The following is a 27968-nucleotide window of genomic DNA, read 5'->3' as shown; positions in this document are numbered from 1 at the left end:
AAGTAAGTAGCTTAATGAAATGAAAGCTGGTTTGTTGTGAAGTGTCACTCCTCTGAGTAAAGATGATTATTTTTGATTTTGACATATGGAGGCCCAAAAGTATGGCCAAGGTATGCAACGTATTGTTGATAAAACCTATGAGCTGATTTGTGCTCCAACTCCAACCTGTGAGTAAAGAAATGAAGAGTGTTTTAAAGATGGATGCTTAAAGTAAGGCAGACCTAATTTTAAAGTAACAGTGGTTTAAATTTGCTCTTTTTTTTGTTTCCCTTCTCTTTTGTTGATTTGAAATAAAGGTGTCCTTTGACCTTGTTTCCAGGAGTCCCCCTTGGAGGCCCCAAAGTGCAGAGTTGTTACGCCCTCGTGTGGTCAGAGTGTGCATTGTGTATTTTTAAGAGTTGTAAAATAATGTTATTTGTGCCCTCCTGTGGACAAGAACTGTAAGTGCAACGTTTCTTCCATAAAGTGAAGTAAATGTGAATTTGTGGCCTGAAAGTGGCGTTTCCCCGTTTCCCCTTTTCACCGTCAGCGTCCTGTCAGTGGTCCTGTTGACGAGCTGTTAGCATTAGCTCCGCCTCTAAGAGCACAGTCGTTCCTATGGCAACGAGTGTGGCGCCCGACAACAAGACAGGAGGAAGTGGCGTGGAGACATGCGTGAAAGTCGAGAGATTTGACGTAAAAGCTTCGCGATACCCTGAGTGTTTTGTAAGTAAGTAATTTAATTTCCTAAAGTTTCAAAAGAGGCTTAATGTGAGTGAGAATGGATGCAGGTGGAACAAAGTGATGCGGTGAGGTGCCAGGCTGGTCAGGTTGAGCAGTTTGTGAGAGGGGAAATGCTTAAACGGTGGACTCACTACCTGAAGAATGATATTAATGAATGTTTATAGCGAGTTTTTCCACGCAACGTGGACAACAACAACAACAACAGTGCCACACCCACTCTTAACTCCAATTGAGTGTTTGCACCTGAGGTCGCGAGTTACCCGGATGTGTGGCCACAATGGAGGTAGAGTGTAAACATTGAATGGAAATACAAGCGCGCGCAGCGTCTCTGTGGTTCCTTCCAGGTTGTGATCAGATGTGGGATGAAGCACAGACTTCCTCATCTCTTGGCGTCTTCTGTCAGAAGTAACTTAGCATCATTTATCCGTTCTGTGGATAAACTCTGGTATTTATAGTGATATTGTTGTTTCTTTCCTTCAGGTGAGAAGGAGGATGATGGGAGGTGGGATGCAGAAATGTCTCCAGACAGAGTATTTCCGTCTTCTTTGAAGGTTTTTTGTGATGAAAGTGATGTTCTGGTGAGTGGATAACACAGCTGATGTGAGTCTGTGAAGTGAAATACACTTTGCTCCTCCTGATGTTTGTGTTTCTCTCCTTGTTTTGTGCAGGCTCTGAGCGACTTGGACACACTTCCTGTGACTCCAAGTGCTGCCGCTGTGACGACCTCTGTTCCTCTGTTCAACCTTCAAGTTAGTTTTTGTTTCTTGCAGCAGTGAATGTGATTGAAAATGTGTCTGATAACCTGCACATTGGGAAAGAATAGGTGTTTTTGTGGTGGTTTCAGGTTCCTCAGCGCTCCAAGCTTGTGGGTTATGAGGCTGTGTCGGCGTGGGAGGCGTTTGATTCTTACATCCCTTCTACTTTTCAAAGACAGCTCCGCAGTGGAGATGCTGTAAGCACACAGAGTCCAGACTGAACTGTTTTATGTGTTTGTTCATTCTTGGAGTACAGTCTTGATTGTGCAGTAATTATTTTCCTGTTTTAGGACAACGTTTGGCCCGATGTTTGTGGAGTGGAGCATCCCTGTGAAGAAGAGCAGCTTGGAAACGAGGAGGTGGATGCAGCATCGTGGGATGAGTTGAATCTGGACTTCAGCGCCCCTGAAAGTTTTCTCCAACAGCCATCAGGAAACCCCCTCCGAATCTTTGTGAGTTTGTAGATGAAATATGAGTCAAATAAAAACAGTAGAGCATCCCAGCTGTGTTTATTGATGATTCAGTGTGTGTGCAGAGTTACAAAACATTGAAATACCTGGAGAGCGAGCTGGATTTCCACCTGTGTCCTGTACCAAGGTGATTGATTTAACACAGCTGGCATGAAATAACAAAGTTAGAGTGATGAAGAGGCAGGTGTAGTCTGAAGAATGTTGTTTTTGCAGGTATCAAACCCCAGAGAGTGAAACTAAAACGTCCCACGCTGAGAAGAGCTTTTTGGATCGCGAGGTGAGAGATGATTAAACTGATGAAGCTGATTGGAGTGGTTAAAAAAAGACAGTTTTTTGACACGGCCTGTTGTGGTTTTGTTTGCCAACACCAGTTTTGGTCCAGAGCGGTGAGAAGGATGGATTTGAGTTTGTTAAGCGGTCCGTCCAAGAGATCAGAGCTCAGCTGTGAGTGCTTCCCACGCAGGTAAGGAAGTGCTACACTTTATGAGAGTATCAGGTTTATTTTTGCTGTGAAGAGAGAGTAAATGATGCAGCTTTAGAGGTGTGTGTGTGTCAATCAGGGCGCTTTTGTGTGGTCTGTAGGTCTGTGTGTTCCAGTACAGTCCTCCTTGGCCCTCCACCTCCTCTGGTGACAGGCTGTCCTGGTCCACGTCCATCAATCCACAAAGTGTGAGCACAAGTAAAAAATAGAAAGCTGCTGTCAGTGCTGTGTGTGTTTTTGTGGGATCCAGAGTCTAAGTTACAGTTACAAGTCAGTAGAAGAGTTGATTTGTTTTGTTAAATGTGCACTTGTTCAGACCGTGTGAGATGGAAGTATCTAAGAAGAAAAAGAGCAGTCCAAGTACCAGCATACTTTATTCGGTGTTACATATTTCTGTTAGTGTATTTAATGTTTCCATTTGTCAGAAACTGGCTTCAGGGCTTGCACTTTTTCTTCAGCATATCCACCACTTCCACAAATGCAGCCTTTGCATCGTCTTTGGAGAGACCTGTTGGTGTGTCCAGTCAAAGAAAGGAGAGATTTCATTGAGCATGACTAAAGCCCCGGACATAAATATGTAGTTGTAGAGAGAGGTGAGCAAACCCAAAATGTAATCTTGAGAAAAAGACAACAGGGGAAACTCCAAACCTTTATTTCTATTCCATGCTTCCCACTTCATTTTAGCTGAGATGTCCAAGAGCCCTGGATGTTCTGTGGATGAGCAACACAGCAAAACTTATTGAAGGCTGACACAAAGTTATTAGCAAGTAGCATGAAGTGACTGCTGGCTGAAGGCTTAGTGTTTGTTGTTTTAGAAAGAGCTGGATGACACAACCAGTTTGAGCTAATTTGTTTCCAACCCCACCCAGTGACAAGAGTCAACCTGGCCAGCAAAATTTTCTTGTGAAAGTGTCATGAACATATAATTTTTGAAATGTAACATTGTTCCCAGATGGACTGACCTTGGTTGATGTCACCAACTGTGGCTTGCTTGAATAAACCGTATATCATAAAGTCGTCAGGGGAGTCAGGTGGAATGTTGAGGGTGTCGACCTCCTTCACAGCTCGCTCGAATGCTTCCTGAGAGAAACAGTACACACACACAGGTTAATAGTAAACATGAGCAGTGTGCAACCCCAAACTTAGTATAACATCAAAGCAACCTGAAATGAGTAACTGTGAGAAAAGTGTTTATGGAGTAACAATGAAAGCAGTACTTACGGTCATGGCAGCGTCTCGTTTTTGCGTGTGGCGTCGTGTAAGCGCTGCCTGATGATCTGGTCCTGGTGTGGCTTAGGCAACACCGTGAGTCACCGTTGAGGTGTTACCAAGGCTCCATGCCAATATGAAAACATTGTTGCAAGTGAGAATTTCAAGTGTAGTTTGTTGTGGCAGATCTGTGAACTTTGAAATGAAGAGCGAATTATATTTTACCTGCAGCTTCAAGTAGTTAGCATCATGTAATCAGAGGTCTGAACACAAAGATGTGAGGTTGTATTTTAAATGAGTGAGGGGATAAATGTACTAAATGTTGGCGTGAATGATGTGTCAGTCAGAGTTGGACTCTGTCTTGATATATTTACTTCAGCTAAGGTGAGATTTGAAGATGCTGTGGACAGAGAACATGAGCAACCTGGCAGGAAGTGGTGGTCTAAAGCTTCTGAACTGTGTTTATTGTTTTTTTCTTCCCTGTCTTTTTTCTTAAAAAAAGACATAGTCTGATATTTCCCCACATTAGGAGCAGATTCTTGATGAAAACCCTCACGCTGGGTGTTTAAAACTCCTCAGATCAAACAAAAATAGAGTTTATGAGCTCACCGGGAGACAAAGCAGCAGTTAAAGGATAAAGGATGAGCAAATGTACATCAGTCATGATTTCTGATTCCTTTAATCTGCTAAATCTGGAGCAAACTTTGAGCTAATGTTGGTGTGTCTCTTGTTTCTCTGCAGGAAAGGTGTGGACAGCTGGAGTGGATGAACGACTTCTTCAACGTCATGTGAGTAACTTAGAAGTCACAAAGTCATCCTTTGTTTGTAGGAACAGTGTGGTAACATAGCAGGCCCTGGAGCTCCCAAACATGCACACATGTTCGGAAGTTGTGTTGACAATAACACACTTTTCACAACTTCCCTTTAGTATTCACTCACCTGTCCTTAACACACATCTATCATAAAATACAGGTCACAAAATGCCCCTATAAAACATCTGTGGAGGTGTCACTCTGTTTTTTTCCAGAATCATAGGTTTTATAAAGAAAACGTTGCATAACTTGTTCACACTTTCAGACCTCCTTATGTAAAAATGAAAAATAAATAATCCACCTGTTGCCAATGTATGTGTTTCTGACACACAGACAACTTCAAGCGGAGAGACACCATGCAGCAGGGATCTGTCATGTTCCAGTCTGATGATGTAAGTGAACTGTCACATCTTTGCAGCATGAGATAATCGAGCCCCAGCTCCTGTTGAAGCCACTTTTTGTTTACTTTCCCTTTGTGTTCACAGTTCATCACATGCACAATGTCCATCTGAAGACCTGCTGCCTCTTCTGCACCTTGAAGGACCCAATCAGAGGAGGTCCAGTGCTCCACAGGAACACAAAGGGAGGCCAGTGTGTCGCACTGAGCTGATGCAGGAACGAACCTTACGCTTGTTATGCTAAATGAAATGCTCACATACACACACACACATCATGTATCCAAACAGGAGGTGAAAGAAACATTTCAGGGACTTTTAGGACCTCATGTGTCAGCTTTAGGCCCTCAAACTGAGAGTCAGGGAGAAAAAGTAGTCCGTTTAGAGAAAGGATCAAAGTACACACAGGGGACTTAAAGAAGGGATGCTTTGCTAGATGTGTAGAGTCAGGAGACACAGAAAATAAAGGATCATTACACCAGTTTGTGCCATTGTAAAGTGTGAATGTATTGCTTAAAGTAGTGCAGAAATAAAACTATGGCCATGTTTTTTGTACAGTGAATTTCATACAATCATATGTTTTCTGAAGGCAGTTCACCCTGTCATTCTCACTCATAGTGAAATATATTTTTATTGATTGCTAACACACCAAAGTGACTGTGGTTTGATGATGTAAAACTACACTTCTGTCTTGTTAATACAAACCGATCTGTGTCCCACACCTCCACCTGTTAACCCACACAGCTGGTTTTTCCTCTTTGACGCGTTGACGACCAGGATGTGATTTCCAGCCCTGCATGTAACTGTAGTCCAGAAAATAATTTGATACTCTTAGTAAACAGTTTTTGAAACAGTGTCAGTGTTGTTCATTCATCCAGTAGTCCAACTGTTCAGTGAATGTGTGTTATGTCCAGTTTAATATTGATCGTTTCACCCTGCATCTGAAAACACGGTGGCAGCTTGAATGTGTTTGTCCTTTTTTAAGGTGAGTGTGTTTTTGTTTCACTTTGAATTCTGTGTGCAATGAATAAAAATAATGAAAGAGGCTGATGTTTAAAATAAATGAGACGAAGAAGACGAGCTTTAAAGAAATAATCGCAGCTTTATTGTATGAAATGAAGCTGAGAGAATTTTCAAATTAACTTCATAAACAGATTATGGAGTGTTTATTAAATATGGCCTTTTTGCAGCAGTCACGTGTAGCAGAGGCGTCGCGGTGCAGTGACGTCATTGATTGATATACAGCAGTCACGTGGTACAGCAGGGGCGTCGTTGATTGGTCATTCGGTTGTGTGAGCGGTGTAGCTGGAGACACTTAACGGGAGCACTTCAGGGTACAGTTTGACGCTGTCACAACACACTCAAGGTGAGTTTGCTTTGCACTTTGACCAACTTGCTGTCCATCAACCCACTAACTCTTCTCTTTCTGTACAGGTTCTGTCCGTGCTAAGCTAAGCTAACCCTTTAGCTTCGCATCCAAAAGGAAAAGGTGAGTTTGCGTTACTCTGGCATTAATGGTAAATTCATGATGTACTTGTTCTCTGTCAGCTCGCTAACTCCACGCTGTGTTCACAGGTTCTCAACCAAGCTACGACAAAAGCAAAGCGAGGTAAGTTTGTCCGCTTTGGTTATATGTAGCAGTTTGATCGAGCTGAAACGTGACAACCCACTAACCCAACGTCATTTCTCTGGTCTCCCCAGGTTTTTAACTCATCCGGAAAAGACTGACACCAGTTAAGTATTTATTTTAGCTTTTTTAACTTCACACTTTTGTCATTGACTCAGTATGAACCCTTCAGTAACCCCTCGCTCTGTTTCAGGAGCTGCTGGCGTTGTTGGCTCGGTTCCCTCAAAGAAAACACTGGTGGCTTTGAATTCAGGGCGGCCTGAATGAAGAGAGACCCCACTGTTGGCTCGGTTTGTGAGAGGATTAAAAACCCTGATTTTGCTGTGTAAAGACGTTTTCCAGCTCGCAGGTTTCCTCTCGATCGTTGTACAGAAAAGTGGGTGTCTTCTCTTGTTGCCTCGTAGCCCCAGTGCTTTTCGATTTTTTTGTCCCCGGTTCCGGTTGCTTTTCGAAGACGCTCCGCAAAGTGGGAAAAGTGTTGTCGTTGTCTCGGTTGTCCAGTCCTCACGAAACAACACTTGATGCGGGTTTTGTCCCTCCCGCATTGAGCACAGAGAGTTAACCCACTGTTGGTCCGGTTGTCCGCTAGCTCTTCGAAAAGCTCCGGGATCCGATCGAGTGGGCAAGTGTTGCTGTCGTCTCCGTTGTCCGAAGCAGAAAGCAACACAGTGACTTGGTCTGTGGTCACTAAAGCCCACTGTTGTCTAGTAGCCTCGGCCGGCTCGCTCTTGCTGGGGAACACCTTCCCCCCTTTTGGTGAACTTCAGCAAGACGGGTTTTTTCCCGGCCGCTTTTCGAAGAAGCTCTAAGAGGTGAAACAGGTTTTTCACTCTGAAAACTGACTTTAATTGAACTTATGTGAACTGAGTCCATGCAAATGTGTGGAGTTAGTTGATGCCAGTTTCAAAGGTCAACTTTGAAATTGTCATCAACTAACTTCATACATTTTCATGGACTCAGTTCACATAAGTTTAATTAAAGTCAGTCTTTCACTCCAACAGTTCAAAGCACTTTACCCTTCATCATCTTCATTCATCAAATAAAGACTGATTATTCCCCCTTAATTAATTTCCATGAGCCTGAAACTTCAGGACTTAGTCTCAAAAAAATAATTTTTTTTGACTTAGAAAATGTCCATAATTTTTTTGGGTAAGTCCCACACTCAGCTCAACCAAATTTTGGGGAAAATTGGGTAAGTCCCACGCCCCATTTTTGTTAAAATGCCAGACTACCCTTATTTCTTCATGTTATTATTACTTGCTTTATTCATATAGATTTATAAAGATTAAGCCTTATAAATAGGCTAAATGTTATAATAGACCAATTTTATAGAATAAGAGCTGATTATTTACTGTAAAATAGGGGATGGCTTAAACCTTACTAATTTTTGGGCATTATGATAGTAAGTAGAAAAAAGTTGTGGCATAATTTAAGTGTATTGTGACAGTAGTTAGAGAAAAGTTTAGCCAAAGTGTTTGTTTCTGCACATGAATTTCACTACAAGTGAAGTACAAAATCATAACAGACAAGTTATTCACACAAAAGTTTTTTTTATTCTCTTAACAGTTTACCAGACAGGAAAAAGACCACTGTAAGCAACATTAAGCCAACATGTCAAAGACAGGGTCCAGCCACTGTGCAGCTTTTCCCTCAGAGCAGCGCAGCAGAGGGGGAAGATGGACTGTAACTGCAAAGTGACAGAGCCACAGAGCAGCCCAGCTCCACCAAACACCGCTAGCTACACCACAAACGGAGCTCTGAGGTTCCACACGCACAATGACTGAGCAAAGTCAGCCACGGACCAACTTTGCACTTACAGCAGCATACCTGCGCCACACTTCGCTCCACTAGCCGTTAGAGTAACACTGAGCAGCAGTCAAACCAGGTCTGTGTGGACGCAAGCGAGGTGGACTGTAACTACTGAAATACATTTGATGCACCACAGTAGCCCAGCTCCACCAAACTTCGCCCACACAGCCCCAGCTCTTCCACTGCTCGGTTACTCAGCGACTTGCTAAGCTAACGCGTCGCAGGCAGAGACTGCCGGTTCCGGCCTGCCAATGACTACCAAAGAGACAAAAGCCACAGAGCAACTTTCCCCTCAGAGCAGCGTGTCTGTGCTGCGCTTCACTCTACCGGCCGTTGAAGTAACACTGAGCAGGAGTCAAACCAGGTCTGTGTGGAGAGGAGTAAGGTGGACTGGAACTACAGAGTGGCCCAGCTCCACCAAACTCTCCCACACAGCCCCGGCTCTTCCACTGCTCGGTTCCTCACGGCCTGTAGAGCTAACACATCACAAACAGAGACTGCTCTGAGGCTCCGGTCACACGTTAGCCAGCCGAGAGCCTGCGGAAAGAGCAAAGAGTGGAATTAGTGGGCTGGATAAAGAACCGGGATAATGTACCGAAAATAAAGTCGAGTGGAGAGAAACCTTACCTGAAAAGATGGCCGCTTTGTTTGCTCCTCTTCTTCCAACAGGTGCCCTGCCGAGGCCTCAGGTAGCCAGCCGAGAGCCAAAGAAAACAACAAAGAGTGAAATTAGTGGGCTGGATAATGAACCGGGATAATGTACCTTAAATAAAGTCGAGTGGAGAGAAACCTTACCTGAAAAGATGGCCGCTTTGTTTGATCCTCTTCTTCCAACAGGTGCTCTGCCGAGGCCTCTGTAAACATGAAACAGACAATAAAAATCACCTGAGTTCAGCTAGAAAGGTTCACATGAGTTAATGTTTTCTCCACTTACCTGAGACATCGAGCTCGGGTCTCATCGCCCTTCGTGTATCAACCGTTGTGTCTTCTGAATCCCCTTTTTATACCGTACCTGTTTCCCGCGTATCTTGCCTTGATTGGCAACTTCCGGTTACAACGTCACATCCGCCGAGGACGTCACCGTCAGGGAACAAAAACTAATAATTATGTTGAAATACTGACACAGCATTTCAACGTATTGTTTTTTCATTTCAATTTCATTTCTCTTAATTACTCTTTCTACGCGTGTGAATAATTAATTATACACAAAAACATCCTCCGCTCACAGGAGGCAGCAGCGCCACTCAGGGATTAATCAGCCAATCAAAAGCTGAGAGAAAAAGATGAACATAAAATTATGACAGATACATAAATAAATAAAACTACAGAATGAATACTACCCTTTTAATAACCATTATATATACCAGATTGTGCATTAAAATAAATAAATAGTTATATATATATTTACCTGTGGCGCTTAAACTGCACTTACCTCTTACTGCTAATTTACGTTTTGTGCTTAAAGTCTCTGCTTAGAAATGCCCGGAGTTGAAAAGAAGCATCAAAAAATATATATATGTGTGTGTGTGTGTGTGTATTTATATATATATATATATATATATATATATATATATATATAGATATAGATATAGATATAGATATAGATATAGATATATAGATATAGATATATAGATATATAGATATATAGATATAGATATAGATATAGATATATATAGAGGAAGAACATCAAGTGTGAGAAAAACTTGAAGCTTTCTGTGTCTTTGTAGCTCAGGAGCTGAAGACCCTGACTCTGAATGAACTAGTCATGGGTTTGAATCTTGCTCCCTTTGACTTCTTGTCACATCCTCTCTCCAAAGGAAGCTAAAAGTTTGTGAGCACCTGCCAGGTGGGCACACTAAACATTTCCTCACACACCAAATTCAAGTTCATAGAAAAATATTTCAACAGATGAATTACACCCTCAGTGTTTCTAACAAGCTGGTTTGTTGTGAAGTGTCACTCCTCTAAGTAAAGATGATTATTTTTGATTTTGACATATGGAGGCCCAAAAGTATGGCCAAGGTATGCAACATATTGTTGATAAAACCTATGAGCTGATTTGTTCTCCAACTCCAACCTGTGAGTAAAGAAATGAAGACTGTTTTAAAGATGGATGCTTAAAGTAAGGCAGACCTAATTTTAAAGTAACAGTGGTTTATTTTTTTTGTTTCCCATCTCTTTTGTTGATTTGAAATATAGGTGTCCTTTGACCTTGTTTACAGGCTTGGAGCCTGCTGGTTTGTTCTGAAGTCTCACTCCTCTTTGAAAAAATGAACAAATACCAAAACTTGAAATTTAATCCAGGAGCAAATGTGGAGTTTTAAGATAAGATAAAGCACAGTCTATCAAAAAAAATGAATAAAGAAATCATGTCCACATTAAAAAAATAATAAATAAAAACAAATTAGAAAAAAACTATGACTTTTTTTTCATATTCTGAAAAAAAAATGGAGTGACACCTCCACAGATGTTTTGTAGGTGTATTTTGTGACCTGTATTTTATGATGGATGTGTGTTAAGGTCAGGTTATCAGATACTAAAGGGAAGTTGTGAAGAGTGATTGTTATCGTGTATTTATACAGAAGTTGAACATGCACTGACAGGTAACAGTGAGGCTGTAACTCACAGACACACTATCCAGAGGTAACAGGTAGGCAACACATTATCGCAGCCATCACCTTGGTCAGATCTGGAGCAGGGTTTTGTATTTGTCTCGGCTCCTTTTCACATTCTCTGCCTGCAGAACATCGTTCAGTAACTTCTTGGTTTCATCTCTGGCCTCTGTCAACTCTGAACTTAATGTCTGAGAGAACAAAAGGGAGAAGAAGATCAGTCAGAGGATGTAAAAATAAGAAAAAACAGCATGAGAAATAGGACAACAGTGCAGTAAAAGGCACAGGAAATAGAAGCTAATTCCTGATTAAGTGGACATATTTATACCATGCAGCTTCTACAGCCTCGGGTTCTGTAATTCAAATATTTTTGCATTTTAGGTTAAGGAAAATGCTGAGTATTTACGCCCTCGTGTGGTCAAAGTGTGAATTTTGCATTTTAAAATTGGGAAAATAGTGAGTATTTATGCCCTCCTGTGGACAACAACTGTACTGCAATCTTTCTTCCAAAAGCTGATCTATCTTTATTTTGTGAAACTGCTTTTTGTGTTTCTCTCTTCTTCTTTTCAGATGTCCTAAAATTTTCTTTAATTTCTTTTTGCTTTAATTTATTCAGTAAAACATAAAGAAGGCTGCTTGGTGCTGCCAGTCTGTCACACTGTTGCTTCTGTCTGACATCTTGTACTCAACTTACTGTAAAAAAGGACTTTAAAAATATAACTAGTTATTAAACAAAAGCTGTGTCAACTACTGAACACTCTCCTGATGATAACACAACTCTGTGTAATCCAGTTCCTCAGAGAGTTGATCCTCTGCAAACCAACAACTCCTCTGAAGCTTCAGTTTGTCTGATCAAACAGAGAGGGTTCAGTGAAGCTGGAGTCCATTTGAACGATATTTAACATGCTACAACAGGAGACAGACCCCCTCATGTTGTCATATTTACAATAAATCCCATTTCCATGCCTTAACAGAGAAATATCAACACCTCTGTCATATCAACATGTATGTATTTACATATATGTTTACACTCTATATAAGTTTCATCCTTGATAACAAGGTTTGTCATCTTTCTGCTTAATTCTAGCATTGCAAAATAATTAAATGTAGTTGTGTTAATATCTCTGTGGGTTTAAGGTTTACCAGTGCAGTAAAAAGGTTAATTAACGGAATAATTTATTAACTTACATTTTATATAGCATTTTTTAACATTATTAATCTTTTTTTTAAGTTGCCTGTGTGTTGATAAATTTAAAAATTTCTCGAAAGTATCTCTGTGTTTTTTTAATTTAATCTTCACATAAAGAGATTTCCACATGAAATATTAATTATCATCATTACTTTGGGGGGTTTTCTGCCCTCCTGTGGACAAAAACTATCCTGCAAACATGACTTGATTGCAATATAATTTTTGAACACCAGATGACGGCAAACATCCGGTAATAATTACCACAAACAAAATCTTAGTCAAAAATATTTTATTTATCCCAAGTTAGATAAATTCGTGTAACTTATCAGTTTCTCATCACACAGTACAGCAGTAGGAAATTAAAATAGGGAGAAAATAGAATGGGATAATAAAATACACTGTATAATTAACATTAAAATTAACTGAGAACCATTTTCTCAAGTTATATCTTAATCAAATATGCAAATTAAATGAACAATTTTGACATTTGGCAACTGGTATGACACGTCACAGTGACGTAGGGTGTAAACACGGAAGTTGTAACAACGACACAACAAATGTTGTAAAATCAGGGCGCACGTGTCCATTAAACATGTTTACAGGTAACTTCGCACCTTTTTATTGTCACGAAGGACGAGGAGACTTCAGGGATGTTTACGAACCAGCGGAGGACTCCTTCCTTTCGATCGACGCCCTGAGAGAGACGCAGAGAGGCTAACGTGTACCTGAACGCATCACGAGTATCCACGGACTCCAGCTGAGTGTGTTTACTTTGCTGTCTGCAGTCCGTGCGTCTGTTTGGAGGTGGACCGTGGATCTGGAGTGCCCTCTACAGCTCTCGACCTTCGGTGAGTCAGCGTCACTTTTCGTTGCAGTGCATTGTACATAACGGCTCCACAGGAGGGCGTTAAAGCGCTGATGGCATGCTGTCATTATATTTACTGTCTTATGAATTGCCTTTGGAGATAAATTGGATTAGATTGGAATTAAAATTAAGTTAGACGAAATAAGTTACTTAAAGAAAACAAATAATTCATTTACCTGTCCTCGTGTCTGTTGAGCTTGATTCGGTGCCTCATCTTATACCCTTATGTGCCAATTTCTGGTTGATTCTTCTTCTTTACAACAAAACTGCAGTTAGAGAATAATGTTGCCTTGCTGTTTTTTTGTGTTTGTGCGATCTGCAAATCTCTTTGCAGAAAGAGCTGGTGTTGTTTGTTACTTGTCATTGTGATGGAGATTAGATGGTTGTACTTGGTGTGTCTGGAGTAGTTGATATAAGTCTGACCTTCTTTAGGAATAAATCTGAGTTATTCAGATTTTGTATATTTACATTTCTCTCAGTTTGGTGGATAACTTGTTGTAAATCATGTGAGTGTATCAGTGAAATGTGAATCATTTTAAACTTAAGCTTGTTTGTTAACACTTCATCCTGCTGTTCAGGTGAGCTGATGACATGCAGGTTATGTGAGGAGTGGTAAAGTACTGTCACAATTCCAGTTACATTATTTGAGCCTTTAGGAGAGTCATGCTCTCAGACACTAACCAGGTGAGCTTGATTAAGTCCGGGGGGGGGGGGGGGGGGGCTCCACACGAGGGCGTCAGAATGCTCATGCTATGCCAGCTGATCTTAATTAAGTTAACAACATCAGGGTTGGGAGGGGCTCAGGACTCAGGGTTGGGGGGGCGGGAGGGGCAGCACATTGGTCATACTTAATGTCTCCACACGAGGGCGTCTCGGTGCTGGAGCCATGCTGGTGTCATGCCAGGTGATCTTAATTAAGTTCACAACCTCAGGGTTGGGAGGGGCTCAGGACTCAGGGTGGGAGGGGGACAGCATATTGCTCATACATAATGTCTCCACACGAGGGCGTCAGAGCGCTGTCTTTTTTTATTTATTGTCTTATAAATTGACTTTTGGGATAAATTAGATGAAATGAAATAATTCACAGACAGCAAATAATTCATTAACTTTCCGGTGTCTTTTGAAGTTGATTTAGTGCCTTATCTAACACATATGTGCAAATACTTGATGTTTTTTCTTCTTTACAACAAAACTGCAGTTCTTTGTGTTGGTGCGATCTGCAAATCTCTGCAGAAGGAGCTGCTGTTGATAGTTTATTTTTCATTGAGGTGGAGATTAGATGCAAATATCTTTGGCACATAAATGACATCAACAGGGAGTGTGTGTGTGTAGGTTGTACTTGGTGTGTCTGGAGTTGTTAATATAGGTCTGCCCTTCTTTAGGAATAAATGTATTAAAGCACCTCAATCTTCCCAAATATTAACATCTTTACACACTCTGTGTGTGGAGTTACTCAGATTTTCTTCATCATTTTTCTCTCAGTTCACTCAGACACTACCCAGGTGAGCTTGATTAGGTCCGTAACAACTCAACACACGGCTCAGGGATGGGCGGGGGAGGTGGGGTGTGGGTGTGTGTGTGTGTGTGTGTGTGTGTGTGTGTGTGTGTGTGTGTGTGTGTGTGTGTGTGTGTGTGTGTGTGTGTGTGTGTGTCTCGGTGCTGAAGCCATGCTGGTGTCATGCCAGGTGATACTAATTAAGCTCACAACCTCAGAGTTGGGGGGCGGGAGGGGCAGCACATTGGTCATACTTAATGGCTCCACACGAGGGCGCCTTAGTGCTGCCTTTTTTTTACTGTCTTATAAATTGACTGTCGGGAATCTTTTTATGAAATTAAACTACAACAAATTACTCATTCACCTTTCCTCGTGTCTTTAGAGCTTGATTTTGAGCCTCATCTCAATCATATGCGCCAGGGTTGAGCAAGGGAGGTGGGGTTGAGGCTATGTGTGTGTGTGTGTGTGTGTGTGTGTGTGTGTGTGTGTATCCCAGTGACATAAGCCTTCAGCAGAGTCATGCTCTCAGACACTAACCAGGTGATCTTAATGAAGTTGGTTACAGCTCAGCTCAGTGCTCAGGGGTGTGTGTGTGTGTGTGTGTGTGTGTGTGTGTGTGTGTGTGTGTGTGTGTGTGTGTGTGTGTGTGTGTGTGTGTGTGTGTGGATGTGTGTGTGTGGATCTGCATGTGTGTGTGTTGGGTGTGTGTGTGTGGATCTGCATGTGTGTGTGTTGGGTGTGTGTGTGTGGACGTGTGGCTCAGAGTTGGGCGGGGGAACAACTCAGTGCTCAGGGTTGAGCAAGGGAGGTGGAGTGTTGGCTATGTGTGTACGTGTGTATGTGTGTGTGTGTGTGTGTGTGTGTGTGGTGTGTGTTGGGGGGATATGTGTGTCTGTGGGGGGGGGGGGGGGGGGGGGGGGGGGGTGTTAATATTAGTCCGCCCTTCATTAGAAATAAATGTATTAAAGCACCTCAATCTTCTTTTTATGAAATTAAACTACAACAAATAACTCATTCACCTTTCCTCGTGTCTTTAGAGCTTGATTTTGAGCCTCATCTCAATCATATGCGCCAGGGTTGAGCAAGGGAGGTGGGGTTGAGGCTATGTGTGTGTGTGTGTGTGTGTGTGTGTGTGTGTGTGTGTGTGTGTGTGTGTGTGTGTGTGTGTGTGTGTGTGTGTGTGTGTGTGTGTAGCCCAGTGACATACGCCTTCAGCAGAGTCATGCTCTCAGACACTAACAAGGTGATCTTAATGAAGTTGGTTACAGCTCAGCTCAGTGCTCAGGGTGTGTGTGTGTGTGTGTGTGTGTGTGTGTGTGTGTGTGTGTGTGTGTGTGTGGATGTGTGTGTGTGGATCTGCATGTGTGTGTGTTGGGTGTGTGTGTGTGGATCTGCATGTGTGTGTGTTGCGTGTGTGTGTGTGGATCTGCATGTGTGTGTGTTGGGTGTGTGTGTGTGTGGATCTGCATGTGTGTTTGTTGGGTGTGTGTGTGTGGATCTGCATGTGTGTGTGTTGGGTGTGTGTGTGGATCTGCATGTGTGTATGTTGGGTGTGTGTGTGTGGATCTGCATGTGTGTGTGTGTTGGGTGTGTGTTTGTGGATCTGCATGTGTGTGTTGGGTGTGTGTGTGTGGATCTGCATGTGTGTGTGTTGGGTGTGTGTGTGTGGATCTGCATGTGTGTGTGTTGGGTGTGTGTGTGTGGATCTGCATGTGTGTGTGTTGGGTGTGTGTGTGTGGATCTGCATGTGTGTGTGTTGGGTGTGTGTGTGTGGACGTGTGGCTCAGAGTTGGGCGGGGGAACAACTCAGTGCTCAGGGTTGAGCAAGGGAGGTGGAGTGTTGGCTATGTGTGTACGTGTGTATGTGTGTGTGTGTGTGTGTGTGTGTGTGGTGTGTGTTGGGGGGATATGTGTGTCTGTGGGGGGGGGGGGGGGGGGGGGGGGGGTGTTAATATTAGTCCGCCCTTCATTAGAAATAAATGTATTAAAGCACCTCAATCTTCCCAAATATTAACATCTTTACACACTCTGTGTGAGGAGTTACTCAGATTTTCTTCATCATTTTTCTCTCAGTTTGGTGGATTTAATTTTTTAATTTTTATATTTTTTTACTTATAGGAGTGTATTGATAAAATGTGAATTATTTTAAACTTAAGCTTGTTGGATAACACTTCATCCTGCTGCTCAGGTGAGCTGATAACATGCAGGTTATGTGAGGAGTGGTAAAGAACTGTCACAATCTCAGTTACATTGTTTGAGCCTTTAGCAGAGTCTTGCTCTCACACACTAACCAGGTGAGGTTGATTAGGTGTGTAACTGCTCAGCTCAGTGCTCACGGTTGGGGGGGGGGGGTTGGGGGTGGTGGTGGTGGGGGGGGTGTCAACTCGCAGGGAGCGGGGTGGAAGGAGTGGGGGGCGCTCGCAGGGAGCGCGCGAGGGGGGGGGGGGGGTAGCAGCACATTGGTCATACTTAACGGCTCCACACGACTCAGTGCTCAGGGTTGGGGGTGCGGGGGGGGGGTTCAGTGCTGAGCGGGGGAGGCGGAGGGGGGAGCGCTCGCAGGGTGGGGGAAGTGGGGGGCATCGGGGGCAGCACGTTACCTAAAGTCTCCACACGAGGGCGTCTAGGTGCTGAAGCCATGCTGGTGTCATGCCAGGTGATCTTAATTAAACTCACAGCATCAGGGTTGGGAGGGGCTCAGGACTCAGGGGCGGGAGGGGCAGCACATTGGTCATACTTAATGGCTCCACACCGGGACGCTAGTGCTGCCTTTTTATTTATTGTCTTATAAATTGACTTTTGGGAAACATTTGATGAAATTAAATCACAACAAATAATCCTTTTACCTTTCCTTGTGTCTGTAGAGCTTGATTTGGTGCCTCATCTCACCCTTATGCACCAATTTCTGTCTTTTTCTTCTTCTTTACAACAAAACTGCTGTTAGAAAATAATGTTATCTTGTTGTTTTTGTGTTTGTGCAAGCTGCAAATCTCTTTAGAGAAAGAGCTGGTGTTGTTTGCAGCCCTTAATCAGCATCTTTGCTCCTTATGCATGTGTATGGTCCTAATGAAGGCTTCAGTTAAACACTGACAAAAGTTCAATAACTATCAGGTACTGCTACAGTTAATCTCTTACTGCACCTTTTCCCTCACCTTGGTCGACCTATCTTAGTTTAAGCAGGGCTGCTGTAGAAGATGTTTCAGAAGCACCTTCTTCCAAGCCCACTATCAAACAAGAGCGGCTGCTTTAGAGTTTTGCATAAATTTCTATAAGGGAAAAAACAACAACACATGAAATCAGCATTCTGTAAACCAAAACAGTGTTTGCATGCTTTTATTTTAGTACGTACTTTTTTTACAAATATAATTAATACAAACAAAAAAAGCAAACATAAACATCAAATAGTACAAACATAATTCAGGTTGAGCAAAATCAAGGGAACATTTCAATCCAAAGTATAATAGGATAGCAACATGAACATAAAGGAAAGATAAAAAAGAGGCCATACGATTGAGAAATAACATAAATAACAAAAATAGATACAGGAAAATCCCCACAAAAAGAGCAGCCATTAATTTCAATTACATCTCCTATTTAAAAATTGATTTGTGGGATAGATTTCATTTAAAATTTTTAATTTAATCCTTTACTTTTGGGAGTAGTGGATGAAATATATTTCTTGAAGGAAATATTTTACTTTGAATTGGATTGGGGCAAATTTGCTCTAAAAAAATTTTTTTAAGGAATTTGTTTGTGCATTTATCCTCACACAAGTCAGAACCTTTAAAGCAGAGCTGTCTCAGTCCAGGCAGTACCTCAGAGTGGATCATTTCCTTCTTAACCATTATTTTCACAGAAGTTGGGAATGCTTTTATAATCCCATTAAAAAAACTTAAAGTACATGTCAGTCACAATTTTTCTCAAAATTGTTTAAAACTTAATAAATTCCCTTTAGCATCCATACAATGAGCAACCACCCAAACTCTGAATAAACAGATTTATTCTTTAGAAGCACATATCTGTTGTTTCACAAAGGGGTGCTGTGTGGAGTAAAATTATGTTTATAAATCAACTTCCAATAGAGCAGGACCTGTTGATGGAAGGCTGAAAGTTTAATAGGAAGCCTGTTGTAATCAAAATCTCAACATAGTAAAAGTCTCTTCCTCCCTCTTTCTGGAATATTAGATCAGGAAGAATAAACCATATAGAGTGTTTGTTTTGAATATAGAATTTTAACCATTTAATTTTTAAAACACCATTCATAGTATCAAAATCAATCACATTTCCACCACCATCCTTGTAATTTTTGACATTGTCATTTGTTTCTCCAAATGAACTTGAAATTGATACTATCTATATGTTCTATCATTTTCTCTTTTAGAAGTAAAGAAAGTGCTGGGTAAATGAGTCTGGACAGACTATCCGTCTTGGTAAGTAGAATTATCTCAAATATTGTTATATCTCTCTGTAACCATCTATCTAAAACAGACTTACATTTGTCAGAATTTATGTGCACACGGCTCAGTGTTGAGCATATTTCACATTTATCTAAATTCAATTTTAATCCAGAAGCCTTTGAGAAATAGCTGATGGTTTGTAAAGCTAATGGGAACCTGAGAATAATTTGCACAAACAAAATCAGAATCAAAAATACTTTATTGATCCCACATGGAGATAATAAGTGTTACTTACCAGTTGCTCGGCACACAGTTCAGCAGTAGGAAATAAAAATAGGATGTCCTCAAACCGGATGACCTGTGTGATGAGAAAATTCAAAATTTATTGAAAGTATCTCAATCAAATCCCAATAAATAGATTTCCATCTGGAACAGTGCATATTGACGTCATCACCACTTTTGGGGGTTTTCTGCCCTCCTGTGGACAAAATTTTTGCTGCAACCATGCTATGATTGCAATATAATTTTTGAACACCAGATGACGGCAAACACCCGGGAGACTACGCTACTTTTATTTTTCTTAATTTATTGAACATTCTATCAATATAAAAAAGGCCTAAACCAACATTAAACAAAATCAAGAAAAAGTTTTAATTTAAAGCATTAAAAGTTAACAATATGAACGTAAAAGAACGTAAAGGAAAGAAAAAAAGAGGCCAATTCGTTTTAGAAATAACTAAAAAAAAAAAACTAAGAAGAAAAAAGTTCAAACAAGAGTGGCTGCTTTAAGGTTTGACATGAATTTTTTATAAAGAAAGAAAAAAGAAGAACAAAACAAATCAAATTCTGTGCAACGAAACAGTGTTTGCATGCGCTTATTGAAATACGTACTTCCAGTTCCGGTAGATGAAGCCATGTTTGTAGTTCCATAGGAAAGCGCTTTATTTTTAACACGTTATGTGAGTTTCTTTGATTAAAACAATATTTTTTTTTTCTCAAACTGAGTTCGATAGATATTAAATGACGAAAAAACTATCAATCGTGTTTTATTCTGTTTTTTGTGAAAGTTTTTTTTTGTTTTTGCTCGTACGCATGCGCGGACAATGACCTCCTCTCCGGACGTGACGTCGGAACCGGAAGTTGGCAATCAGGACATGGCGTCTCTACAGCGTGGTCGCAGCTCGAGCTCTCCGTTTTCTGATTTTATCGAAAATAAATAGATTTTTGGGCTGAAAAGAGAGTCGTGGGACCAAGAAAGAAATTCGCGAAGGATGCGGTGAGTCAGCGTGTGAACGGAAACATAGAAATAGAGTAAACGGCCGCTGTTTGCGAACTACCGCTAGGGCTAAAGCTTATGCTAACGGTAGAGCTAACCGGAACCTTTTTTACTGATATTTGACCACATTTAGTTATTCTTTATGTGCTTAAACGCTGTTTTACTGTTATTTTATTTAAAGACATCGTAGTTTTTTATTTGGTTGAATAGTGTTGCAGTTTACACCGGGGCTTCCTCGGGCTGAGCACGTGCTTTGATTTACCCACCTGAGGTTAATCAACCCACTAATTCGACCTTTTCTCCTCTTTTACAGGTTCTGTGCGACGCTGGTGAGTTGCAAACACGGACATTTCTTTCTTTCTCCTACCTGCTGTGGTCATTGTGTGACTGGAACCTCGGGGCAGACTGTTTGTGGCGTGTTAGCTCTCCGAGCTGTAAGGAACCGAGCAGTGGAAGAGCCAGGGCTGTGCGGGAAAGTTTGGTGGAGCTGGGCTACTCTGTGGTGTGTGTAACGCTATCAGTAGTTACAGTCCACCTTTCTTCTCTCCGCATAGACCTGGTTTGACCGCTGCTCATGGTTACTTACAGTGGCTGGTGGAGTGAACCACGACATGGACATGCTACTCCGAGGGAAAGGTTGTACAGCGGCTACTTTCTTTCTGTTTCTAGTCTTTGTGTGACTGGAACTTCAGGGCAGGCTGTGTTTGTGCCGTGTTAGCTTTACTAGCTGTAAGGAACAGAGCGGTGGAAGAGCCAGGGCTGTGTGGGAGAGTTTGGTGGAGCTGGGCTACCGTGTGGGGTGTTTTTCACTCCACTCGGTAGTTACAGTCCACCTTTCTATTCTCCACACAGACCTGGTTTGACTGCTGCTTGTGGTTTCTTACAGCTGGTAAAGCTAACACGGCACAAACACAGCCTGCCCTGAGAGGAAGGGCACACAGAGGCTAGTCTCTTTCAGTCCGTGTTTGCTAGCTTGCTGCTTCAGTGGGCGCTTCGGCGTCCCTGAGGTGAACCTTGTCCGTGGGCTTGTATTGGGTCACACCCCTTCATTAACTGAATTTGCATATAAAGATTTATTCAAATTTATTCCGTTGTCCATGCTCATTCTTTCATGAATTTCATTTTTTTTACATTTTTTATTTGACTAGAAATTTAAAATATGATTTAAAAAAACTTTTTTTAAAGTTGAAAAAGTTTTTTTTTTTTTTTTTTTTACATTTCTAAAAGTAAAATGTTGGTGTTAAAGTACAAGACAAAAAAGTTGAAGTTCGTTTGAGAATTTTTATTGCAAGAGATCAAAGTCAAAACCAAACAATTTCACTGGAACCTGAAAAAGAGGAGAGAGCATGGAATTAGTAGAGTAATCGACAGAATTTTAGGAAAAATGACTTAAAAAATTTGCTAAAAAATGTTTACCACGAGCGGAGAGCCGGCTCCTTTCCACCCCTTCATCACCAAGAGACCGCGAAGAAGCCCCACATCCTGGTCAAGGAGGTCTCTGGCTCGGTCCCGAGAAACACCAAGCGAAACTTGATGCTTTTCCAGCCCGAGCAAGGGCTCTCCTCGACGGGGATGTGGGGCCTCCTCGTGGTCTCTTGGTGATGACTGGGTGAAAAGGAGCCGGTTCTCCGCCTGTGGTAAGCACACTTTCACCGAGAAGCTGAGCTGAGGCGTGGTTCCTTGCAGGCGGACAGCGAGCCGACACCAGGACACGAGGCTTCTCCCACATCTCCACCTCCAGGTGAGTCTTCAGAAGCAGGGCCTGAAATGAGGAGAGCAAGAAATTAGTGGATTAATCGACTGGATCTGGTAATATGACTCAAGTTTTGGGGGAAAATGCTTTTCACGAGCGGAGAACCGGCTCCTTTTCGTCCAGTTATCACCAGGAGACCGCGAAGAAGCCCCACATCCCCGTCGGGAAGTGTCCTTGTTCGGGCTGGAGAAACACCAAGCTAAGCTTGATGCTTTTCCTGCCCGAGCAAGTAAACTCCCTGGCCGAGATGTGGGGCTCCTCGCGGTCTCCTGGTGATGACGGGGTGAAAAGGAGTCGTCTCTCCGCTCGTGGTTAGCTTTTTTAAAAACTTTTACCGAGAAGCTGAGCTGAAAGCATGGTCTATCTTGCAGGTGGACAGCAAACTGACACCCACATCTTCACCTTCCGGCGCGTCATCAGAAGCAACCGGAAGGACGCCCGTCATGGAAGAGCAACCAACCGAGCCGAAAAAAAAGGCTGAAATGAGAGGAGAGCATGGAATTAGTGGATTCATCGACTGGATTTTGGTAAAATGACTAAAGTTTTGGGAAAAATGCTTTTCACGAGCGGAGCGCCAGCTCCTTTTCACCACGTCATCACCAAGAGACCGCGAAGAAGCCCCACATCCCCGTCCGGAAGTGTCCTTGCTCAAGCTAAGCTAGATGCTTTTCCAGCCCGAGCAAGTGCACTCCCTGACGGGGATGTGGGGCTTCTTCGCGGTCTCCTGGTGATGACGGGGTGAAAAGAAGCCGGCTCTCAGCTCGTGAAAAGCTTTTTTTTTTTTTTAACTTTTACCGAGAAGCTGAGCTGAAAGTGTGGTTTTTCTTGCAGGTGGGCAGCAAACTGACACCCACAACTCCACCTTCCGGCGCGTCATCAGAAGCGACCGGAAAGACGCCCGCCATGCTGGAAACCGCGTGGACCAGCAAGAGCAACCAACCGAGCCGAGAAAAGGTCCTGAAATGAGAGGAGAGAGTGGGATTAGTGGTAGGATTAGCAACAAACTGAGATGTGCTAATATTTTTTTTCTTCTTTTTCTGCAGGCGGACAGACCGAGCAGACGACAGGACCTCACCTGTTAGCCTCCACGTGCTTCATCGAAAAGCTAGCATGAAGGAACCCGGCTTCTCCGGCCTCCCCTGCTCCCGGCCCATCATCAGAAGCGGCCTGAAGGACGTCGGACATGTCGGGAACGCGAGGTTTTCCAGCAGGAGCAACAACCGAGTCATCCGAAGGATCTGAGAAGAGAGGAGAGAGTGGGATTAACGGTAGCATTAGCCAGTAATTGAGACGTGCACAAAAGTAATGTTTGTTCTTCTTTCTTTCAGGCTTCATCGAGCTTCCTCCAACAAACCGAGCAAACTGCACCTGAAAAGAGAAAAGAGAGTGAAATTAATGGGTACTTTGACGGTTTATTGAGAAATGCACTGAAATAAAGAAAAAAAAGAAACTTACCTTGTGTCTTTGTGTCTAAAACAGTTTAGCAGAGAGTTTGTAAAAAAAGTGTTAAATTATTGAGTTGATAGAGTAAATCTTGCTCAAACCAAAGTCCATAGTAAGGCAAATGTACCTTACTTTGAGACTCAGTCTGGGGAAAGTGAAGCAGAGAAACCTGCAGAGACAGGAGAGATGTGGACGGTACGGAGTCTTCAAGAAGACTGAGCACTGATTCTGTAAACTGCCCTGCTTTTATAATATAATTTTAACACACCTGAAACCAATTAGCAATCAAAATGCTGTAACTGATCTATATGATCTAGTTCTATAATGATCCTCTGTAGATTCTATGAGGTCTAGATCCATGTTGCAATATTGCTGGCACACCTGTATGACCTCCTAACATAACTACAAGACCTGCCCACTCCTATATGATACAATAAGTTCATTGAGATCATTCAAACTATTTGTTTGAGATCTGCTTTAACGAGCTCTGAGTTCTCGTGGTTTGGGTTCATGAAAGCTTTGGACTTATTGCCTGTCCATGAGAAGAATGAGGGAAAAAACTTTTCATCATTTCATTCCACATTTCTTTTTATTTAACATGTTACACACTTTGATAAACATCAGCAGGGGATGAGACTGACAAATGTCCATGTAATTGGACATTACATGAGAGAAACACACACCATAGAATGTACTTCATCATCACTTTATTTCAAAAGATAACTTTTAGCATGAAGTGTGATTAACATTTACACATTTCAAGTATGTTACACAAACTTGTGCGTGGGAAAAAAAACTTTTTAAGCTGCGTGTTTTGCAGAATCTTCACACTACATGGTTTTCTTTTATTCACAGACACAGATTAAATAATGACTAACACATGGAGTATGTTGCTCCATGTGGAAAACATGAAAAAAACTACAAATGACACCATCAATTACAAGGTCAGTTCCACTGTAAGTCATTTTTGTTCAAAACTGTTTCAGATGTTCTCTCCACTTTCACAAATCAGAAATCAAAGACCAGCTGGCTGTGAATGCACTGTATCTTCTTTATTTTGACATTAAAGTAAAATTAACCGTTGTTAAGATGATAGAAAACCACAGTTAACAAAGACCTCTTTAACTTGACTTCCACATGATGTGTCCGTCCTCTGACAATCAGAGCAGCAGGGAACGCTCTGTGCTCAGCCTCTCTGATCCTGGCCGACACACTCTCCTCTGTGTCTCCACTCAGCACCAGCACTGCCTCCTCCAGCATCCATCTCTTCCTGTACAGTTTGCGATGAACGACCTGGAGAGGAGATACAGACAACATATCACAATCAGGGTCAAAACTATCTATCAGAGCCTGCAGGTTGGTCCCTGTAGGTGTGGAGAGGAAGTCAGATGTGTGTCCTTCACTAAATCTTGTTTGTTTATCAGAAACTCACCTGAGCTGGAGATGAGGACTCCCACTTTGGTCCTCTTAAGCGGCTTGTCACTGTCACCATTCTTCCCAACACCTGCCTCCTGATTGGATGCTGCTCCCTCACCCAGCAGGTCGTGTTAAAGGTTGTGGACCTCCACAGGTTCTCCTCCTGCATCAGAAGAACAAATATGAATCCTTTTGTCTTTACAGCCTGTTACCCTCAGCTGTAATCTCAGAGTCCTACCTGGCTGCTAACAAGTGAGTGGACCAACAATCCAGGCGTCCTCCTGAGGCTGAAGCTGGAGGAGAACCCTCTGAGCATCCAGAGGGGACAGCATCAGGACCGCTCCCAGGCAAAATAAGCACCGAGGTCTGCAGGCAGCACCTGAGGGATGTTCTCCAGCAGTCCACTGCGATGAATCAGCAACAGGAGACCACTTTAGATCTTTGTTGGTGTCAGCAAAACCTCACCTGGAAGCAGAGAAGTTTTAAAACGAACTGCAGCTAACCATTACTTTACTGTCCCATCCACACACTGACTCACCAACCGCGTCTGTCCTGACTTCCCAAAAGGAGCATGTCTCCCCGCCAGGTCGTACTCTCCTGGAGCGTGGAGGCCCGGTATCTCTGCCGTCTCGCCACCTGAACACTGGATATCATACATCATTTGCACATATCATTACACGAGTGCTTTTAGGAATCATTCACATTTATGTCTGCTCTTGTGTTCACACAGGATACTGAAACACACCGTCACTCATCAAGAAATAAATCTGCTATTTTTATTTTAAGAATAAGAATTACATCAAATCTTAAAAGATGTTTTCCTCTGATGCAGCTGCACACAGTGAATCACCTCCCATGATGCACTGCTCCTTTGGAACTGTAATTATGTCTGAGCTGAACCCACATGTGACCATCCCTGTTTATGTTTAACTTCTACTCTCTTCATTTAAAGGCAGCAGAGGATATTTGTGTTCAGCCTGGAGTAGCAGCAGCATTAAATACCAATCATTTGCATTAACGCCTGTTTTTCTACGTTAACTTAGCGTCATGTGCTAGCCGGGCCGGGGCTGGTCTGGTACTAAACTACGGTATTAACCCAGTTTACAAAGTCTAACAGCTTTCATCTTTCAAGCATGAGCAAACTGTAAATAAATACATTACCTCGTCGCTTTGCATCCTGGGAGAAGATGTCTGAAACAAAGAAAAGTAGAGTTAAAAGATGATTCGACCTCCATCCATGCTACAAAACAAAAGCACGCCATGAGTGTGGCGTTCACACAACAGGAAGAGCGAGTGCTCATGGGAAACTGAGCCCTTTCAGGATAGTCTTCACAGCGCCATTGTAGTCACGAATCAACAGGATAACCATAGCAACGGAAACAAAACCCGAACAGCTTCTCTGCGATGTTTAATTACCACGAAAACTCAATCCAAGCCTTTCAAAATAATTCAGTGTGTTCAGTGTTTTCTAAGTCAGAAAAAAAATATATTTTTTGACTTAGAAAATGTCCATAATTTTTTGGGTAAGTCCCACACTCAGCTCAACCAAATTTTGGGGAAAATTGGGTAAGTCCCACGCCCCATTTTTGTTAAAATGCCAGACTACCCTTATTTCTTTGCGTTTTTCTTACTCATTTGCTTTATCCATATAGAGTTATAAAGATTAAGCCTTATAAATAGGCTAAATGTTATAATAGACCAATTTTACAAAATAAGAGCTGATTATTTACTCTAAAATAGCGGATGGCTTAAACCTTACTAAGTTTTGGGCATTATGATCGTAAGAAGATAAAAGTTGTGGCATAATTTTAGTGTATTATGACCGTAGTTAGAGAAAAGTTTAGCCAAAGTGTTTGTTCCTGCACATGAATTTCACTACAAGTGAAGTACAAAAAATAAAGTACAAAATCATAACAGACAAGTTATTCACACAAAAGTTTTTTTATTCTCTTAACACAGTTTACCAGACAGGAAAAAGACCACTGTAAGCAACATTAAGACAACATGTCAAAGACAGGGTCCAGCCACTGTGCAGCTTTTCCCTCAGAGCAGCGCAGCAGAGGAGTAAGATGGACTGTAACTGCAAAGTGACAGAGCCACAGAGCAGCCCAGCTCCACCAAACACCGCTAGCTACACCACAAACGGAGCTCTGAGGTTCCACACGCACAATGACTGAGCAAAGTCAGCCACGGACCAACTTTGCACTTACAGCAGCATACCTGCGCCACACTTCGCTCCACTAGCCGTTAGAGTAACACTGAGCAGCAGTCAAACCAGGTCTGTGTGGACGCAAGAGAGGTGGACTGTAACTACTGAAATACATTTGATGCACCACAGTAGCCCAGCTCCACCAAACTTCGCCCACACAGCCCCAGCTCTTCCACTGCTCGGTTACTCAGCGACTTGCTAAGCTAACGCGTCGCAGGCAGAGACTGCCGGTTCCGGCCTGCCAATGACTACCAAAGAGACAAAAGCCACAGAGCAACTTTCCCCTCAGAGCAGCGTGTCTGTGCTGCGCTTCACTCTACCGGCCGTTGAAGTAACACTGAGCAGGAGTCAAACCAGGTCTGTGTGGAGAGGAGTAAGGTGGACTGGAACTACAGAGTAGCCCAGCTCCACCAAACTCTCCCACACAGCCCCGGCTCTTCCACTGCTCGGTTCCTCACGGCCTGTAGAGCTAACACATCACAAACAGAGACTGCTCTGAGGCTCCGGTCACACGTTAGCCAGCCGAGAGCCTGCGGAAAGAGCAAAGAGTGGAATTAGTGGGCTGGATAATGAACCGGGATAATGTACCGAAAATAAAGTCGAGTGGAGAGAAACCTTACCTGAAAAGATGGCCGCTTTGTTTCTTCCTCTTCTTCCAACAGGTGCTCTGCCGAGGCCTCTGGTAGACATGAAACAGACAATAAAAATCACCTGAGTTCAGCTAGAAAGGTTCACATGAGTTAATGTTTTCTCCACTTACCTTAGAAATCGAGCTCGGGTGTCATCACCCTTCGTGTATCAACCGCTGTGTCTTCTGAATCCCCTTTTTAAACCGTACCTGTTTCCCGCGTACCTTGCATTGAGTGGCAACTTCCGGTTCTAGCGTCACATCCGCCGAGAACGTCACATCCGCCGAGGACGTCACCGTCAGGGAACAAAAACTAATATTTATGTTGAAATACTGACAGCATTTCAACATATTGGTTTTTCATTTCAATTTCACTCACTTAATTACTCTTTCTACGCGTGTGA

General features: G+C 42.5%; 2 protein-coding genes and 1 long non-coding RNA gene across 5 annotated transcripts; 2 read left to right on the top strand and 1 right to left on the bottom strand.

Moving 5' to 3' along the window:
• The first annotated feature begins 435 nt into the window (after positions 1–435).
• LOC141786095 (cilia- and flagella-associated protein 221-like) lies at positions 436–5896 on the top strand. Its single transcript, XM_074664817.1, has 12 exons — positions 436–709; positions 1204–1301; positions 1392–1472; positions 1568–1675; positions 1769–1930; positions 2014–2075; positions 2162–2225; positions 2320–2411; positions 2531–2615; positions 4380–4426; positions 4784–4842; positions 4936–5896. Exons 1-11 carry the CDS (start codon positions 598–600, stop codon positions 4836–4838), a joined length of 966 nt encoding a protein of 321 aa, XP_074520918.1. The 5' UTR covers positions 436–597; the 3' UTR covers positions 4839–4842; positions 4936–5896.
• LOC141786096 (acyl-CoA-binding protein-like) lies at positions 2808–27712 on the bottom strand. 3 transcript variants are annotated; one of them, XM_074664818.1, is made up of 6 exons: positions 12697–13010; positions 10960–11084; positions 3651–3833; positions 3392–3509; positions 3078–3140; positions 2808–2937 (listed from the first exon to the last, which is right to left on the bottom strand). In XM_074664818.1, exons 3-6 carry the CDS (start codon positions 3654–3656, stop codon positions 2864–2866), a joined length of 261 nt encoding a protein of 86 aa, XP_074520919.1. In that variant the 5' UTR covers positions 3657–3833; positions 10960–11084; positions 12697–13010; the 3' UTR covers positions 2808–2863. The 3 variants fall into 3 exon arrangements, 2 of the variants coding, with proteins under 2 accessions (XP_074520919.1, XP_074520920.1); XM_074664819.1 differs by lacking the exons at positions 2808–2937; positions 3078–3140; positions 3392–3509; positions 3651–3833 and adding exons at positions 8035–8818; positions 9077–9135; positions 9216–9325; XR_012597623.1 differs by lacking the exons at positions 2808–2937; positions 3078–3140; positions 3392–3509; ... (1 more) ...; positions 10960–11084; positions 12697–13010 and adding exons at positions 8035–8818; positions 9077–9135; positions 27557–27712.
• On the top strand, positions 6278–6820 carry LOC141786126 (uncharacterized). The gene is made up of 4 exons (XR_012597630.1): positions 6278–6334; positions 6421–6454; positions 6547–6578; positions 6666–6820. It is a non-coding gene; the product is annotated as an uncharacterized LOC141786126 (long non-coding RNA).
• Positions 27713–27968: the final 256 nt, after the last annotated feature.

This window comes from Halichoeres trimaculatus, unplaced genomic scaffold (assembly GCF_033239565.1).
Source record: "Halichoeres trimaculatus isolate MK-OKI-2021-1 unplaced genomic scaffold, fHalTri1.1 fHalTri1_scaffold_24, whole genome shotgun sequence".
Lineage (NCBI taxonomy): Eukaryota > Metazoa > Chordata > Actinopteri > Labriformes > Labridae > Halichoeres > Halichoeres trimaculatus.
This window is presented reverse-complemented; position numbering and strand designations above follow the sequence as displayed.